The sequence below is a fragment of the Haliotis cracherodii genome, unplaced genomic scaffold (assembly GCF_022045235.1).
Source record: "Haliotis cracherodii isolate W230 unplaced genomic scaffold, xgHalCrac1.p SCAF_17, whole genome shotgun sequence".
NCBI lineage: Eukaryota > Metazoa > Mollusca > Gastropoda > Lepetellida > Haliotidae > Haliotis > Haliotis cracherodii.
In genome coordinates this window covers 14,129,797-14,149,845 of record NW_027266272.1, presented here as the reverse complement: position 1 = coordinate 14,149,845, position 20,049 = coordinate 14,129,797, and the positions used below count along the sequence as shown (strand labels likewise).

The following is a 20,049-nucleotide window of genomic DNA, read 5'->3' as shown; positions in this document are numbered from 1 at the left end:
TATTATTCCAGCTACATCGAGTCTGGAGGGACAATCCAGTTATTCATATAATAAACAACGATCCACAACTTTGACCACGTCACGCTATAAACCAAGACTGATCATCCAATCCATTTGGTTGCCTCTTGTGACCAGCAAATTCTGCTGGGGACCTATTCTAACATAAAATCCCCACTGAGCCTTCTGATCCAAGGCTGGACGCCTTGTCTACATGACCAAAGATGTTAACCTCACCAGTAGGCTCACAAGGTAACCATGGTAACAGTGTCATCTTTCGGATGACACTGCCCTCTGCTACATACAACCCATTCATCAAAAGGCAAAAGGTGCTGTGACATATTTTTCTCAAAGTCAATACAAACGTGTGACAATGTAGCAGTCATATACTTCTGAGTCATGTAAAGGGATTCGAACCACGGACAATATTCCAGCTATATGACGGCAGTCTGTACATAATCGAGTCTGGACCCGACCATCCAGTGATTGATATCATGAGCATCGATCTTTGCAGTTGGGATTGATGACATGCATCAACCAAGTCACCGAGCCGGACCGCCCGATCCTGTAAGTAGCCTCTAATGACAAGCATGTGTTCTAACCCGGATCTACGAGGGCTCTCATTCATTAGTAGCAGTGCTAAAATGGAAGCTGAAATGTTTGTATTTATTTATTTTTCAAACACCTACATTGAATTTTAGACCAAAATTTTGATAAATGCACTACTAAAAAATAACAGGCCTTAACCTTTTGCATCAATATTTACATTGACTTCACCCCATGTGAAGTTGGGTGAATTCTCTTTCCCTCTTCCCCCCCTCCCCCCCCCATAAATGAGCAATCTAAGGAAGCCTTTAAGGGCCACACACATAGGATAATGATCGTAAAATTTTCATGATAATAAGTTGAAATGTTAAGATTTCAGCATAGCATCTCGAAAATTTCAACTTAGCATCTTGAAATTTCAACTTTCATGGACATCAGCATCTTGAAATTTCAACTTACCGGTAATATCTTGAAATTTCAACTTAGTATCTTGAAATTCCAACTTAGTATCTTGAAATTCCAACTTAGCATCTTGAATTTTCAACATAGCATTTAGAAATTTCAAATCATTGTCTTGAATTTTCAACAAGGGCATTTAGAAATTTCAACTTAGTATCTTGAATTTTCAACAAACACATTTAGAAATTTCAACTTAGTATCTTGAATTTTCAAAATAGCATCTGGAAATTTCAACTTAGCATCTTGAATTTTTTAACATAGCATTTAGAAATTTATACTCATTATCTTGAATTTTCAACAAGGGCATTTAGAAATTTCAACTTAGTATCTTGAATTTTCAATATAGCATCTCGAAATTTCAACTTAGTAACTTGAATTTTCAATATAGCATCTCGAAATTTCAACTTAGTAACTTGAATTTTCAACATGGCATCTTAAAATTTCAAAAATAATTCATTAAAATGGCCCCTAAAGGCTTCCATAGCAATCCCTAAACACACACGTAGCATTTTGATTGTAATACTAGCATCCACACAATTCAGCTCTTCACTCAAGAGGAAGCACAAGAGGATAGACATTGCAAAAATAGAGTCAGTGGAATACATGAGCATATCACAGTCTGAAATCTCATTGGTCATGGCTGTTTAGGCTTTCATCCATCTGCTGTTACCATGGCCACCGTGGAGGTTTAAGACACACCCCTGATCCTAGCACAGTGAGCTCTTCCAGATGCTTCACAGGGATATGGGTAGTCAGCTCGGAGAGTTCATCATGAACCAAGGGGTGTATGCAGACTGATAAAGCTGGTCTGGTTTTTTCAAATCTGAAACAAAAGACAACATGCAAGGATATCTAAGATTCAAAACTAAGTGCCCTTGTTAAGCAAATTGGGAAACAAGTGTTATGTTATTTAAAACTGCTACATTTCAGCAACAATCCGGTGATTGACATCATGAGCATCGATCTAGGCAATTGGGATACAATGACATGTATCGACCAAGTCAGCGAGTCTGACTATCCGATCCCATTAGTTGCCTCTTACGACAAGCACGGGTTGCTGAAGACCAATTCTCTACCATGTCTACCTGGATCTTCACGGGTCTAATACTTTGGTGAACCGTAAGAGCATGGATATGGTGCTGACAAACCTGCAAACATTATTTGGGAAAATCTGTGATTTGAACCCATGATCACACGTTAATTATAACCAAATTTGCTCATTTTTAGAAATAAAGGAACTTGAGTGTTTTCTTTTCAACAGGTTACAAAAAATTATGATCGAATGTGAAAAATAATAAAATTATAAAGAAATTATCAGACTGCATGCCGCTCAATGTGAAGTGCCGAAAGTCAACAATGACTGGTAGTTGTGTTCAAAGACATTTGGCCGATACTTTCTCGCGATGTTTTCTATTAATGGTAAATAAACTACCGAAAGTTTTTTATTTTTTGCAAGCTGGCCACTGATGCATATCACGAGCAAGTTAAATGACACGCCAAGCCTACTCGTTAAACAGTTTCATGTGGGGGTGTCCATTGACTATGCACCTGTCGAATGGCTTTGCCTGCAGCACTGCGAGCTTTAAGGGACACAACTCTGGATCCTTAGATTCCAGGGCCACCACACCCTACAGTATTACCTTCACCAATACCTAGGCTGGACAAGGCTACAAGACTTGGATCACAAACCACAAGTAGCAATGTCTCCCAGTCTGTATTCGCAGTATTTAAGTTTTCTGAGATAGGTGTTAAAAAAAATCAAGATAATCAAATCTATCCAAACGACAAAATAGGGTGGTGAGGTAAAATGGGATTTCACGCCGCGGCCAAGATTATTGCACTTACATCGCGACATGCATGCATGTGTGTGGCTGCTTGTACTAGTCCGAACTGATGCCAATTTATAGATACACACACTGAGATACCATGCCACTGTTTAACATGAATACCTCCGAGCTGACCAGTGCATATTTTAGCCCCTTAATGCTGAGTGCCAGACAGGGTAACAACAAGTACCATCATTTAACATCTTTTGGTATAAGGCAGCCAGGGATCAAATCCCAGACCTTCCGCTCTCCGGGCAGATGCTCTACCTCTAGACCACGGAGGCGGTCCACAACATAAGGGGGGGCGTGAACATTTTATTCTGCCAGATAAACACACTATGCTGTGGCCTGCAGCAAAACCGTTATTGTTAACAGTTTTGCATAAAAGTTATTAACAGTATTTGGCTTTTAAAAATATTTCAATCACATATGTATAAAATGTTCTTCTACATGTTGGTGTTCTAATCTGGCGGCAAAGTATATGTGCTTTTATGTATTTCGCTCAATTTCCAACGAACAGCAACATTTGCGACCATTTGAAAAAAAGGATACTATCGGCTACACTGCTAATAATTAGCGATAAATGGACTTCAAATATGCTGATTCCCAATACATCACAGTTCTGAGTTTTGAAGAACACAAAATCATACCAGAAGTCTCCTTTAGCATGTGTCTAGCGTCCTAAATCATATATAAAACAAAATATTAGATATTTACATTTTTACATTTACAGCTGTTTGATTGGCTACGTCCTCTAACCATGGTAACTTACCTGCGCGTCAGTGAGGTCTGCAGGTGTTTGCAGCTGGTGAGAGTTGCACATGTAAACAGCTGTAACGACACCAGAGACTCCAGCTGCAACAACCAATGTGTTCTGGTACAGAGTGTGTGTTAACTCAAGTGAAACTCAAGCAGTCCTACATTCCAGCAAAAGGAACAATAGAGTCCAGACAAAATGTCAAATATCCCTGAATTATAATTCTTATGTAAACCCTACGTTTCAAACCATTTTTAAGTTACGTAATTGTTTTGGGGATTCCACTTACAGGGGGGGATAATGTGTGCATACTACATGTACTATACAATTAAAATTTTAAAAATATAATCTGGAATACATATTTTGTCACAATAATATTCTCCAAATCATGTGTGCATAGTATACAATTAAAAGTAAAAAATAAAATCTGGCATACATATTTTTTCACAATAATATTCTCCCAATCATGTGTGCATAGCATACAATCAAAATTTTAAAAATATAATCTGGATTACATATTTTTTCACAATAATATTCTCCCAATCATGTGTGCACAGCATACAATTAAAAGTTAAAAAAAATATAATCTGGAATACATAATTTTTCACAATATCATTCTTCCAATTACAAAAGTAAGTGTTCACCATGCACAAAATATTGTGAATATAAAACATAAAACTTCAAAACAATTGGTTACAATAACTTAAATGATCACACAAAACATAATTAACACAACACAGCATACGCAAAAACAGTTTGGAAGAAACAAAAATATAATATGAATAATATCTTTCTATCCACTGAAAGTTTCACAAAAAAGTGTTATCAACTGAAAAGAAGTTTGTTTATAAAGGAAGACACGACCTACCTTGTCAACAAATTTGTTTACTGCAGCAGCATCTATGAAGGTTGCATTTTTGGACAGAATACAAAGTCTCTCGAACGTGGCGCAGTTGGAGCAGGCAGAGAAGAAGACGCTGTCCAGCTTCAGATATGGCTGCTCCAGTCTATAGAGAACAGAGAGGCAGTGTTGTGTGCAGTAGCCATCAATGGAGGCAGTATAACGTGTGGGTTTTTTTACACCGCTTTTAGCAATAGCCCAGCATTACCATGGCTTTATACAGTGTTAGAAACTGGCACTCGTCCTATAGTCTGTCAAACTGCCCAATAGCTAAGTTGTCTAGATCTTTTGACCCGATATGATTCTCCCCTGTTTGACTACCCCCCCCCCGCCCCCCCCCCATCCCCATAGAAGGTCGCATACTACGGCCATTCCCAATTGGATCAATTCTTGGCCATCATGCATATGTGACCCTAGATAAGCCAAACTCATGGATAAGCCGAGGTATTTACTTGGTACTTGAAATCTGTATCAAAACGGAATATGCGGTAGATAAGCCGGACCCCCAACCTAAAACTATGTCTCGTCATGATCTCTCATCGGAAATAGAATATCAACAAGTCCGTATTGAATTAATCCAAGTTAATCCTGTCGTAATAAAAAGTGTTTAATTGTTTGGGTTTTTTCACCAACAAAAAAAGAATTTGATGAAAGTGTAACCCATACATAAGCCGACCCCTTTCTACAGAAACTTTTTTCTGGTCCTCAAAATTTGGCTTCTCTATGGTCATATATGGTCATAAACTGATTTTGTTTGTTTGTTTGTTGTTTAACGCCACACACAGCAATATTCCAGCTATATGATGGTGGTCTGTAAATAATTGAGTCTGGACCAGACAATCCAGTGATTGATATCAGAGCTCAAATGACAAGCATGCATTAGTTTGGGCTATTCTGGGCCATCATCTGTATATATTTGGGCCTGTTTTGCCAATCACTTATACAAACCAGTAACTATGGTAACCAATCCTATGGAAACTGAATCCTACAAACCTCAGGTCCCTGAGTTTCTGGAAGTGGTTGAACGCCTCACAGAGGGAGCGGACGTACTGACAGTGCCCAGACATGCCCAGGTGAGCTATGTACAACCTCTCCAGCTGTACACAACCCTTCGCTATGGCAACCAAGCACTGGCCCTGGTGAATACCTGTAAAATGGTAGATAAAGGTCAAACAGTGCACCACCTCCTTCGTTCATCAACATATATGCATTGCAATGATTCGTTTGTTTGTTGTTTAACGTCTCACTCCATATTCCAGTGATATGACTGTGTCTGGACCAGACAATGCAGTGATTAACATCATAATTGGTTTATCACTTTGATAATACTAATAATTATGATAAAGTGTCTTTCTATGTTTGTTTGTTTGTTTGTTGTTTAACGCCGCACTCACCAATATTCTAGATATGGGACAGTGGTCTGTAAATAATCGAGTCTGGACCAGACAATCCAGTGATTGACATCATGAACATCGATCCACGCAATTGGGATATGATGACAAGCATCAACCATGTCAGCGAGCCTGAACCCCCGATCCCGTAAGTCGCCTCTTACGACAAGCATAGTCGCCTCTTACGGCAAGCATGGGTTGCTGAAGACCTATTCTCTACCCGGATCTTCACAGGTCGTCTTTCTATGAATAGAGTTGAACAAAGTGGTCTTTTGCCCACAACACATTTCTTTCTCTAGACAATAAGTGAACATATTCTTCTTTACAAAACAAGCAGCAAAATTATTTCTTTCCTCTATTTTCTGGAACAACAATTCAAAAATCACAAGTCAACGATTCCCAGAACATCAAATGATCAGTACCTAATTCCTCCCGAAGGCTAAAAATTTGAAACATTCAGAGAAATGGTAGGGTTTATTAAACTGAATGGGACGAGTGATGTTGCAATGACTGTGATTCAGTGATGCAGTTGCCTCACCTGGTATCCCCGTCAGTTGCAGGTACTTCAGATTGGTCCACTTCCCAATACACAGCAGGTCACAGTCCTTTACCTTGGCAGCCATCATGCTGGTGATAAAGAAAAACTGATTAAACAATGCTTTCTTTCTTTGTTGTCACAGTCATTCACCATGCAGCCATCATGCAGTCCTTCACCTTGGCAGCCATCATGCAGTCCTTCACCTTGGCAGCCATTATGCCAGTGATAAAGAATAACTGGTTGAAGAATGCTTTGTTTGTTTGTTGCTTTACACCTCACTCAGCAATATACCATCTTATATGATAGCGTCTGTAAATTATCGACTCTGGACCAGACAATCTAGTGATTGACATCATAAGCATCAATCTATCATTAGCATTGATCTGTGCAATTGGGACATGATGAATCAACCAAGTGAAACACCAAAAATTCAAAATTCATAAAACAACCTGAAATTCTACTACAAGAACCAGTGGTTTATCTATGATTGTAAACTAAGTGTCCATTTTATAAGCCACTTCCTCTTCACTGGTCTTGTTAATATCAGTGAAATGGTTGGTTCAAATTTTGGAATTTTTATGGACATTTGCTGCAGATCTAGGGCCAAACATCGGCCTCAGACTAGGTCTAGATAAATCCCTGTGTACTCCTAAGTATGCCTTAAACATGACATGAACAGACTCAGGCTAGCGAGGTGGAGTGAGTGTACATCCCTGTCCAGTCACAGAACACATCTTACCAGGCCCTGTAGCTGAAGGTTCCTGGCAACACTCCGAAGTATTTGTTGAAAGCTGACCGAAACCCGGCACCGATCACTTCCACTTCTTCAATGTGCGGGCACTGACTGACAAGACGGGACAGCCCACTAGATGGCGCTAGCGGCTCTGCAGGTGATGGCTCCGATGATGTGGAGGGCTCCTAGAAAGACACAGTTCAGTTTGATATCAAATCTTACAACAACAAAACTAATAATAGTTCAAATCAATCTGAGAAAGTTTTCTTTTCATAGACTCTGGAATTCAGTCAATTCACACGCAAACATGGTTTTCTTCCAATTCACAAACTATTTCTTTCCAAATAATTTTGATGTTTGTTTTGTCAAGAGCACACCGCGACAAGACGACTCAAAGATTAAATTGTTTGATAGGCATTACTTAGAAGTTGACGGATGACAAGATAGACACAATTTCTATGGTTAATCCTCCACCTACTATATATATTCTGTACTATGTCCCTCATTCAGTCTTGCTTGACAACAGTATAAGGATCTATACCGAAACGTCGCTTTACCCAGTATTAACAAAGTTGTTATCCATAAAAATTGTGTCTATCCTGACTCAAAGATTGTCAGCCAAATTTTGCTATACGCTGCCTTGGACAGTATTTCAGTTATATCACGGCTTGTCAGCTTGATGTTGAAGGAAGGCCAATCTCATTAAAATCAGATCTTAGCTCTTGCTATCGCTAAACAAAGATCTGAGGACAACCCATTACGGGTCACGTCAGAACGACCTTTCATCCCACCAATCAGAGCGTCGCTTACCAGATCATGAAAGTGACAGTCAGAATGTGTTTTCTGATCATGCAACCACGAAATATTTAACACGGGGTATGCGAACGACAGTTACAGGTTTTATGATTATATCCATACAATCTAGGCCATCAAAATGCCATTCCAGAATATTCTTCTTATCAGTTTTAAAATTTTAATTTGAGAATACGTCAAAATATGTTTCGAAACGTAGTCGCCAGTTTGAAACTAGTGTCTTAAAGCTCGAGAAAGCTGCCTTCTAATTGGCTATTGTCGATTTCTTGTCAGTCATTTCATTGGTCGGTCAAAATTAACGAAAGGTCGTTCTGACGTGACCCCTAATGGGAAGTCCTCAGATCTTTGTTTAGCGGTAGCGAAAACTAAGATCTGATTTTAATGAGATTGAAGGAAAGCCAGAAGTGATGCAAATCTTAGACATTATCACTCTGATGATACCCAGAAGCACAAACCTAGAAACACGATCAGGTGAACTGGCATGTGATGCAACAGCAGTTGTGCATTATTCACAAGAAAATATTGTCGAATTTGTATATGAATAAACAAAGCTGGTGTGCAGGAATCGTACACAAATCACAGGAATCGCTACAGGGTCCCATTCCACAAAGTGATCTCAGCTGCAGCTGTAGTAACATTGACTAACTGTAGTAAGTTAATGTTAAAGTATGGGAATTACAATCATCTTAGCACTAAGATCATTTTGTGGAACAGAGACAGACAACTAAACAATTCTTCATCCTCGTGACATCTCACCTGCATGACTGACTGCAGACCGATTCTCCGCTTCTTGGCAAAACTGACAGAAGACTGGTCAAGCAAGCGTTTGTTGAGGGGCTTCTCCTCCTGCTCGTTGTCCAGGGTGTGGGTCAGACAGCAGAGCGATAGACTCATGCTTCTCCACTCTGAAACAACAGAACATTTTGTTTATTGGTTGGTTGTTTAATGCCGCTCTCAGCAATATTCCAGCTATAGGACAGCGGTCTGTAAATAATCCAGTCTGGACCGGACAATCCAGTGATTGACATCATGAGCATTGATCCACGCAGTTGGGATACGATGACTTGCATCAACCATGTCAGCGATCCTGACCACCCAATCCCATTAGTCGCCTCTTATGACAAGCACAGTCGCCTTTTACGACAAGCATGGGTTGCTGGAGACTACCCTAGATCTCCACGGGTCTAATAATGATGTAGTGCTTGAGCATGCCCCTGTGTGCTGTGGAAATATAGTAGCACTGATTTAATCCGTTCCCATCATTAGTGTCAGACAAAGCCCATTGTCGGATTAACGGGTAGCGGATTAACGAGCCGTGACTGTATTGTAATAAAGATGATATACACATTGCAAACACTAACTACCAAAAGCTCATAACATCTTGTCCTTATCATGTGAAAATGTAACTTATTCTGCATTCTATTTTCTCATACAAGGACCTTGCCAAAAATAGTTTTGGAGATCTTACATGATATTATTACATTCAATAGGCTAAAAGAAATAATAGTCATGGTTCTCAGGCACAGCATCATCATAGAGTCTGCTGCACGTTTCGTTTTTATTTCCATATTTTAAAATAAATTAGAATCCTAATACTTTATGCATATATTGTGTTATGGTCATGGTGGCAGTAGGGGTTTGTATGCTTGTTTATGTAGGGAGTCCCTTTGGTAGATGGTAGAAAACTGTTTATTTGGTTACATAATATTTTCAACAAGCAAAAAAAAAAAAACTGCCCGCCCGCACAATATTTTCAAAAGTCATTGCCAGAGAACCAATTCTTTTATTTTTTTAAGCCATATTTAGAATTTTGTTATAAATTTCTCCAAAGACTGTGTGTGACAACCGATTCTTACCATGTTCAAAACTAAGCATGAAATGAGTCATAGCCCTAAGCACAAACCTACAAAGATAATCATGATAATCAGGGCAAATCTGGAACAGGGCAGACAATCATAGGGTTATGGCAACAAACATGGCCCAAGGGAAGCAACTCTGTTCAAGTAATGTACAGTGTTTTGACAAGGGAAACTTACTGGTTCAAACAAGATTTTACCAGTTAACACTGGTGGCATACCAGAGAACAGAATCACTGAGAAGTATTAGGGCATACTTGATGATCAGAGGGCAAGTAGAGGTATACTGATAAGGTGGGATCGCAATATCACAAGTTACCCGATACTATGGGTGCAATAAGATTTGTATCCCGATACGATACTTATATTTCATAAGTTGATATGCTTTCTTTTTGCAGGTGAATCAAAACCCTGAATCATTTGTTTCAAATTTCAGAGATGGAACGTGGGATATTGTAGGGCAGAAACACTCAATTTTCTACATGTTTTACTCATGGTTATATTAGTAAGTGTCTTATTTTCTTATGCACATATTTCAATATCATATATCATGTATATTTTCTATTTTCATATCTTAGTGCTTATCAACTGTGCAATATTGAATTTCCCTTGGGATAATAACGTCTTTGGCTTAAAAAAATAAAAGAATTGGTTCTCAGGCAATGGCTTTTGAAAATATAGTGCGGGCGGGGCGGTATGTTTTTGTTGTTGTTGTTTTTGTTGTATGTTGTTCGAACTAATATGTAGCCAAATAAACAGTTGTGTAACCAAATAAACAGATGTGTAACCAAATAAACAGTTGTGTACCCAAATAAACAGATGTGTAACCAAATAAACAGTTGTGTAACCAAATAAACAGATGTGTAACCAAATAAACAGATGTGTAGCCAAATAAACAGTTGTGTAACCAAATAAACAGTTGTGTAACCAAATAAACAGTTGTGTAACCAAATAAACAGATGTGTAACCAAATAAACAGTTGTGTAACCAAATAAACAGATGTGTAACCAAATAAACAGTTGTGTAACCAAATAAACAGATGTGTAACCAAATAACCAGATGTGTAACCAAATAACCAGTTGTGTAACCAAATAAACAGATGTGTAACCAAATAAACAGTAGTGTAACCAAATAAACAGTTGTGTAACCAAATAAACAGATGTGTAGCCAAATAAACAGTTGTGTAACCAAATAAACAGATGTGTAACCAAATAAACAGATGTGTAACCAAATAAACAGATGTGTAACCAAATAAACAGTTGTGTAACCAAATAAACAGTTGTGTAACCAAATAAACAGATGTGTAACCAAATAAACAGTTGTGTAACCAAATAAACAGTTGTGTAACCAAATATACAGTTGTGTAACCAAATAAACAGTTGTGTAACCAAATAAACAGATGTGTAACCAAATAAACAGTTGTGTAACCAAATATACAGTTGTGTTACCAAATAAACAGTTGTGTAACCAAATAAACAGTTGTGTAACCAAATAAACAGTTGTGTTACCAAATAAACAGTTGTGTAACCAAATAAACTTTTGTGTAACCAAATAAACAGTTGCGTCCAATCAAACTGGAAAAGGGCCTCCCAACATAAATGTGTTCCTTGATGAATAAAATACTGGAATACAGTATTTGACTACCATTGGACTGGTTACAGTACATATACCGTATTTGACGTAATAAGCGCCCAGGGCACTCTCAAAATTAGATATAGGGAGCTCTTATTAGAATATTACTTTGGTGGAAAAAAAATAGAGTTGAAAGATAAATTTTGTGGTTTATGGTGACAGCCTGAAATGTTTATGTATGACAGATATATTTTTCCAGAATTTGATTGCCCATAATTAAGGGTGCATATAACACACAGGTGTGCATATACGCAAATAAATAAGTCTTGTGTACATTGATCAATCGGAAGGGGTGCTACCGTATTTTCTTGAGTATAGTGCGCACCCGTGTATAATGCGCACCCCCCTCTAGTGGGTTCAATATTTTGGAAAAAAAAGAAATTTGAATATTATGCGCAGAAAAAAATTACACTGTACCCCTTCAGCGCAGTCTGGCAGACGAACGGGTGATGAGAAACTTTGTCAGTACAAATTCGAAATTTGAGATAAAAAATCACCAGACATGTTGATTTACCATGTATTTTTTGTTCAGCTAGGCATTGTTTTATATCCAGGGATTAAGATTACCTTGTGTATTTTCTAATAAACTAAGCCGGACACAGCAATCAGCTGTACACACGTTTTCTTGGAATCTACCGGTGATTCGGTCAAGACACACCCATTAATATAACTTTACAGTATTTTAATGCAAGGATCCGCAAAAATTGTATCTGAAACTATTTTTTTATCAGGAATAATATATTCCAATATATTGTTAATTTAGATGCAGCTTTTACTAAACATATTTAAAATAATAATAACCCTAAGCGAAGCAGCTGATCGTTATTGCCGGGTATTATTTTTTACATGGAACCAGTCTGACCAGTCACCGTCAAGGCTCCCGTGCACGTGATCGCGAGAATTACGTGTTGACATAGAATCGTCCAACCAAAACAAATATGACTTTTAAGGAACCAAAGTATGGCATTTATGATATATGTATCCATTCTCTGTCAACTAAAGTTCGTTACAAGGCGTCAATAGCAGTAATCTGACCATGGTTGCTGTTAATAACGGTGAGTTGTGCGATCTTCCGATCGCTTCACACATGATTTCGCCGAAATTAATTAAAACAATATCAAAAGGAATTTTGAATAAAATTAATAAAATAAGTTACAAACATAAGTCCAGACATACAAAGAACACTTTTTATAGCTAGACAGTGTAATTACATGAATAATTTGCGAACTTCAGTATGGATTTGTTGACATGGTATTTCCGGTGTTACATGCTCACGATAATGTCTTTCCATGGGGAAAAAACATCACAACTCATTAATTTGTGTATAATGAGCACCCCCTTCTACACAGCTGTGTTTTTTGGAAAAAAGTGCATACTATACTCAATAAAATACGGTAATTAGGATTGTTTACTAGCCAATATATCAGCAAATATCGCCTTATTAGAGCGGGGTGCTTACTACGTCGAATACAGTACATGTATTTGACTACCATTGACTTGGAATAATTACGAATTTTTTTTTGGTGGAAATAAAATCAAAACATGAGGCGAACTTTATGATGATGCGGGCTGTGCCTGAGAACCAAGAATATTATTTGTTTTAGCCTTATATTATCTTATCTCTTATGCTAGGGGGCACTGCATATGTTATGCTATTTATAGCCAATCAGGAAATACAATCTAGAATCTGCCAAAGCGCGTTGTTGAACAGTTTCAGTTATCATTTACATGTTTTAACAACATACAAAATGTAATGTATCATATGTATCGAGGTTACAGGGTTGTAAATCGATGTATTGTTTGGGCCTAGTATCGGGATACAATACTGTAACACCGTATCATTACAACACTAAGGACAATGGATATAGTCCTACCTGTGTTCAAAGCTAGCATCTGCCACAGACAAGCCTGTGGATTGTCTTTATCGTGGACGTGTATGCCAGACAGGTTGATGTGACGGAGTCTGCAGCATGTGACTAGAAGCATCTGAAGACCCCGAACATCCGCCTCCATTTGATTGTCTCTCTGTACACATGGAAGATAGGAATCAGGTTTTTATAGAAATAGACATTACGTCTCTGAACTGAACAATGCTGAAATGGAAAGATTTTTTACATTTTGCAGGGGTCAATTTAACTGCTAGCCCGTTGGCCCGCGGCTAGTTAAAATTACAAAGAGCCCGCTGAAACATTAAGAAGATGGCCCATCTGGCCAGTCAAAATTTCACCCCTTCTCCATGTATTTTAATTAGACACTGCTCAAGAATCATGTAATTTTGATGACAAAATATTTAGTGTGGATGAATTTGTGTGAATGGTTAACTCAAGATAATATGCCCATTGTCTCGGTAGAATGAAAACTGGCTGCCATTTTGTAAAGTTGTGTTTAGGAACATCTCTATTTGCTCATAAATCACCACGGATTGAGGCAAATGGAAGATTTAATCTCAGAGTGCAGGAAAAGGTGTTTCAGGGGTGAGGAGTTCTAAAATTTTCAGAGACCCGCTAGGCGACTACGCGGCCTCAGGTGCAGCCACTTCGCGGACTCCACCATTTCGTTGTAGGGCAGTTAGTTTGGAGAAGGGCCTGTAACTTTTAACAGGACCAAGCCATGCTGGCTACATACAAATTTTTGTTAAGTGACTGATTGTCAAAGGGCCACAGATTTAGGAAAATCTAACAAAACTGTATCTAATAAGTTTTGTTTGTTATTTAAAGCCGCATTCAGCAATATTCCAGCTATATCATGGAAGTCTGAAACTAATTGAGTGATTGACATAATGAGCATTGATCCTCGCAATTAGGATACGGTGACATGCATCAATCAAGTCAGCAAGCCTGACCACCCGATCCTGTTAATCACCTCTTACAACAAGCATGGTTTGCTGGGGACAGATATTGTCACCCTCGCAGCCAAACTGTGAACCACTCAGTGAACATGTTGACTGTAAAATGTGAAACATGTGACTTTCCCTTCAAAATAAAATCACACCTGATACATGTAATCTGGTAACAGAAACCAGTTCGATGGACCTGGAGTTAGCTTATGCTATGCAAATTACTTGATTGATAACCATGATAATGGTGTTAGAACCTACACCGAAACGTCGCTCTTAATTGTAATAAAAAGTTGTTCATCCATAAATTCTTATCCTTACTTAGTACTCCAACTTCTAAATGCCTATCAAAGATTGAGTGAGTGAGTATGGTTTTACGCCGCTTTTAGCAATATTCCAGCAATATTATGGTGGGGTGACACCAGAAATGGGCTTCACACATTGTACCCATGTCGGGAATCAAACCCGGGTCTTCGGCGTGAAGAGCGAACGCTTTAACCACTAGGCTACCCGACCGCCCCACCTATCAAAGAAGTTATGCCACGTGAGTTCCATTGACTCGGAGGAAAAAGCATGCAGCCTGATTTGCTCGTGGCGGGGTATAAGAGATTTATTTCCCCGCTGAGAAATTTATTACCCTGCAAGGTGGGTTACACAGTATTTTATCACATGAATCATTCAGATCTCAGTATTCTGCAACGGAGGTATGATAATGAGTTTTATCATAACTTCTCGTAGATTCTCAAGGAATTGTTAGCATTATTTCAACTGAATAAAAGACAAGATTTGTTTCTTATTTTTAGCGATTTTTCAATATTTACCATGTTTACAATGTCGGAATGCAGGCAGGTCTTTGAAGATGGGCAGGCAACATTTAGGGGAAACCTGCCAACTCTATTGTTGGGTTTTAAAATTACTCCAAACACTGATCATCATACTTGATCTGCAGAAAGTTACTGACAACACAGACAGAACTTCCTTATTATTGGCAGAGGTGACATCACTTTCCCACAGAAACTATGGCAGTGAGTAAGTATATGTATCACAACTGATAACAGAATCCTGAATAAATGGAGACATGATCATGATAATACGGTAATACACTTGATAATCAGGGACAGAGATAATGAGGCTCTATTTGCATGATATCAATGATGTTATATCCTGGGATTATAAGTAATAATATCATAAATTCATGATAAAGCCTGATGTTATCAATGCGATACACCAATCTGAAAAATTTGATATCACGATCTGGTCAATATACAAATGACATCGCCAAGCAGAACTACTTTCAATCTCCATACATTAAGGCAACAGCGTTAGAAATTGGCACTAGTCCTGTAGTCCTTTCGAAACTGCCCAATAGTAAAGGTATCCTAAGGACTAGTTGAAATTGGCCCATTTTAAGGGGTTTGCTATATGTTATCATTATAAGGCCTAGTGGACAAAAGCTGTTAGTTTCTAACCCTGGGCAATGTCTTCTTTCTCAATAACCTCTTGCCTAATATTCCTAATATACTTAGACCATGTAAGTAGGGGTTTCCTTATGTGTCTGTTTCTGTTGTTTGGCACTATATCATAAATTAGGCATTTCACTCATATCTTGTATTCATACAAGATTTCTAAGCTACTTCATTCAGTGAAAATACATTCAAACATTGATTATTTTCAGACTGACTATATATGATAAAGAGATTATATATAAGCCGAGTATGTTTCAGTAATCACAAATATATATCAGGAATGAAAAATATGTATACTCGCCGCCAAAAAAACGTGAATACCATACCTTTTGGTTAATATACGAAGAATTATTCATATTCAAGAAATATTAGATTGGTTCGACACACAAACGAACAAACTGTTAGGTTGCAGGAACCAATGCATGAACACATCATAGATGCATGACTGAGGATGCACCATTTGTCTTGCAGGATTAGTGTGTAAAGTTTGGAAATCATGTGCAGCATATCGTGATAAGAATAAAGACACTGTGGTAACACTTGACTGATTGTTAGTTTTGTCATAAAGTGGTACACTTTGGAAGTGGTACACTATATGTTTCAATGTTTCACGTTTTTTCTTGCAGTGAGTATACTATGCTCTCATAAGGCAAGCATATTACCATTTTCATTCCTAATATATGATATTTAAGATAAGGAAACACACTCAGCTAATAAGCTCTATACATCCTAATAACAATATGACTATCGTATTCAACATAAGCGCCCAGGGTGCTCTCAAAATTAGAAATATGGGGCTTGAGTTGAAAGATCGTAAATTTTGTGGTTTATGCTGACAGCCTGAAATGCTTACATTCGACAGATATGTTTTTCCAGAGTTTAATTGCTCATAATTAAGGGTGCATATAACACAGGAGTACATATTATACACAAATAAATAAGTCTTGTGGACATTGATCAATCGGAAGGGGTGCTAATTGGGATTGTTCACTAGCCAATATATTAGCAACTATCGCAGTGGGCGCTTATTACATCGAATACGGTAATAGAAGTATGTCCCACCTTTACTTGTAGTATATTATGGCAGTTCTGAAGGTTGATGCTGACTAGATGTGGGCAACTCTCAGCAATCACCTTCAGACTAGGGCTCTGGATCTTGCTGTTGTCTGCTAGATTTAAATACTGTAAATTCTTGGCTCGGTCAAGTTGAAAGACAGTGTTGGGCAGGTCAAACACTGCCCTTGAAAGGTCCAGGTATTTTAAAGTGTCTATCTTCTGGAGACACTTGACAAAGTGAGACTTATCTTGTAGCTGCTGCAGGTTGGACGTTGGCTGAAGAAGGGTTTCAAACGACAAACTCAGCTTACACACTTCAAATAAAGTTCCAAAGAAGAACATTCTTGCGGCAGGATCGATGGCATCATTAAGACACAAAACGCGAAGATTCTTCAAATTGTCCTTATTGTGAATCTGAGGCTGGAGCAGGTATCTGGGCATTCCTCGAGAACTACTCGGAGAGCCCAAAACATGAAGCTCTTCTAGATCCCGACAATACTCGAAGAAAGACGGTTGTGACAAGAAATGCATTGAGATATTGTGAGAAAACTCTAACTGGTGTCGGAAGTGCAAACAGATGACTCTCAGACCAGCAACTGTCAATTGGGCATCTGGACTTGTCCCGAGCTCCGTGTGAAAGTCACGGATGTCCTGAAGCGTGAAAGCCAGAGTCTTCAGTTTCTTCACACCCTCCATGATGCGGCAGAGTCTCTTCACGGTCATGTTGCACTGTATCAGCTGAAGGTTGCGGACATTCTTGCAGCATCCTACTCCGGACTCCAGAACACGGCCGGTGATCCAGTAGCAGTAGTTGAGGTTGAGGGTCTCTATATGAAGGGATGCAGTTCGCAGATAGTTGATGAGGAGGTCATCAGTCAATCGGTAACAGCTTTGAAAGGCTGTTTGTCTGAATCAAATACATAAAACATGTAAACATGATGAAAAAATATCTGGACAAGACCCCTGTTGCAAAAGGCTGTTTGTCTGAATCAAATAGATGAAACATTTAAACATGATGAAAAAATATCTGGACATGGTTGCACCAGACTTGTTTACTACATTGGAAACTTGAACATAACCATGGTAACACAAACCAAAAGCTTTCCAAGTACTTTCAAGTACTATATGAAAACTAATATTTCGCCAATACAAAATGTCCACAACATTCTGAATCAGAACCAAATTTTGCCAGAACATATGTGCATGATCTATAATCCTGGGCCATGTGTAACATATGCATGACATAGGGAACACAAGATGATGAGTGAGTGAGTTAGTTGGGATTAACGCCACCTGGAACAGTAGTCCAGCTATATCACAGTGTGATGTTGGGGATGAGGTATGATGAAATTGGGTTTAATGTCATGTTCAAGATTATTGCACTTACATAGCAAAGTGCATGCATATGTATGTGTGTGGCTGCTTGAACTAGTACGGAGTAATGCCGATTTTATAGTGCCATCTACTGAGATACCATGCCATGGTTTAACATCAATACCCCACTCAGACACAGTATACCGACTCCAAGCCAACCAGTCCTTGTTTTAGCCCATTAATGCCAAGCACTAGGCAGACTGATGTCGGAGAAAGCAGGTCTTAGACAATAACCAGTTTGGTAAAAACCCACAAGCATGGAATGGTGCTGACAAACCCATTAACATAAATTGGGGGAACCGGAATCCGAACCCACGATCATAGGTTAATAGGTCCAAGGGATACAACTCTGTACAGCGAATTGTGCCACCTTGGATGACTGGGCCACAAATGCCCTAACAAATGATGAAATCATGTCAGATATATGACAAACACATAATGTAAATTCTATAATGCTATGTCATTTAAATCATAATTACCGGTACTTTAACTACACTTCCAACAAGTTCACAAGCTTTCCTCATTCCTAAATGTCACAACTAGGTCACCTATTGTCGATATGAAACATACACATAACTAATTGTTAAACATTAACATTGATTAACCCAAAGCTTGTAAGTAAAAATCATCATTCTTCTATCATGTCTGTTTCTGCCATTACTTTGCCACATTTAGAAGGTTTGAAGTGTAAATGTGCCACAGGACATTCATAAGGATGTTTAGGTGTGCCATTTAGAAGACTTTTCATCCCTGTTTGAACTCAGTGAATGTCAATAAGAAATAAGCAGTTGTAATTTAGGAAGTTTGCCACCTTCCTTCACATTGAAATTGGCATCATGATAATAATCCCACGGTATATTTTGTAATCCTCGTTACTACTGGTAAATAAGCATGTTAATATGTTTATAATTTCAAAGCGTTTGTCACTTTATTTGTGAGAAAGTATATCTGTTGCTGGCTTCATATAATAAACTTTGCAAAGATTTATTGTTAGTAAACACATGTGATTATAAGTGTGCTGTCCAAGCACTGGAAACATATTTTAACTCTGTAACTAGAATTTAACCATGCCATTGGCACTTACATACCAGGAATTTCGAGACCTGCTTCTGCCTTAAATTTGAGTCAGGGTGTCCATGTTTATTTTATTTTTACTTAGGGTAACACTACATAATGTGTATGGAAATATGATGGATACATGAGAACTGTTTCAACAAATTCTATTAAAAAATCATCACAATAATCATGATAATGATGTCATTTTCTCCTTTAGGAAATGTTTAACAGATATAAATTGTAAGACAAAGTTTGTGTTCTATTGTGCATTGTCCAGAAGGATGTGTATTGTGACACAATAATAAAAAAATAAATAGTACAACACATTACCTTCATTTGGTCCTAAAAATAATACCTCTACCAATCAAATGACAATGGTAATGGTACATCATTGATTATGATGTCATTTTATTTATTTAACAACTTTGCTTGAGCAATGACGTCGCAAAGTAGCGAGTTAACTAAAATATCTAATCCTGCTCACAGAAGAGATACATAGTTTTATGTTATGCTAAGAATGTTTGATACCATCACCAAATGTGTAAACGATTGGCCTTTAAATCCATTAGCATACGAACAAAGAATGACATTTGTCTGGCGTAGGTTGCAAGTTATCGGGGGGATTACCTGACCAAACATCGATCATGGCAGAGTCTGTTAAACTTTCTGTCAACCTTGCTGGTATTGCATAAGTCGATTGAAGGTAAATAACGTAAAATATGGACGATAATATCTTCGGAAAGTCTGTCAAGTTGACTTTCCATGGGCGCGGCCATGATTGAACAATATCGATTTTCTCTGTTTGGAGAGTA

General features: G+C 38.2%; 1 protein-coding gene across 1 annotated transcript; it reads right to left on the bottom strand.

Moving 5' to 3' along the window:
• Positions 1–1,044: 1,044 nt before the first annotated feature.
• Positions 1,045–20,013, bottom strand: LOC139464428 (F-box/LRR-repeat protein 18-like). The gene is made up of 10 exons (XM_071245960.1): positions 19,865–20,013; positions 16,814–17,714; positions 13,324–13,474; positions 8,718–8,866; positions 7,155–7,333; positions 6,416–6,504; positions 5,480–5,633; positions 4,454–4,592; positions 3,601–3,683; positions 1,045–1,825 (listed from the first exon to the last, which is right to left on the bottom strand). The coding sequence occupies exons 1-10, from the start codon at positions 20,011–20,013 to the stop codon at positions 1,669–1,671; spliced, it is 2,151 nt and encodes a 716-aa protein (XP_071102061.1). The 3' UTR covers positions 1,045–1,668.
• Between the last annotated feature and the right edge of the window lie 36 nt (positions 20,014–20,049).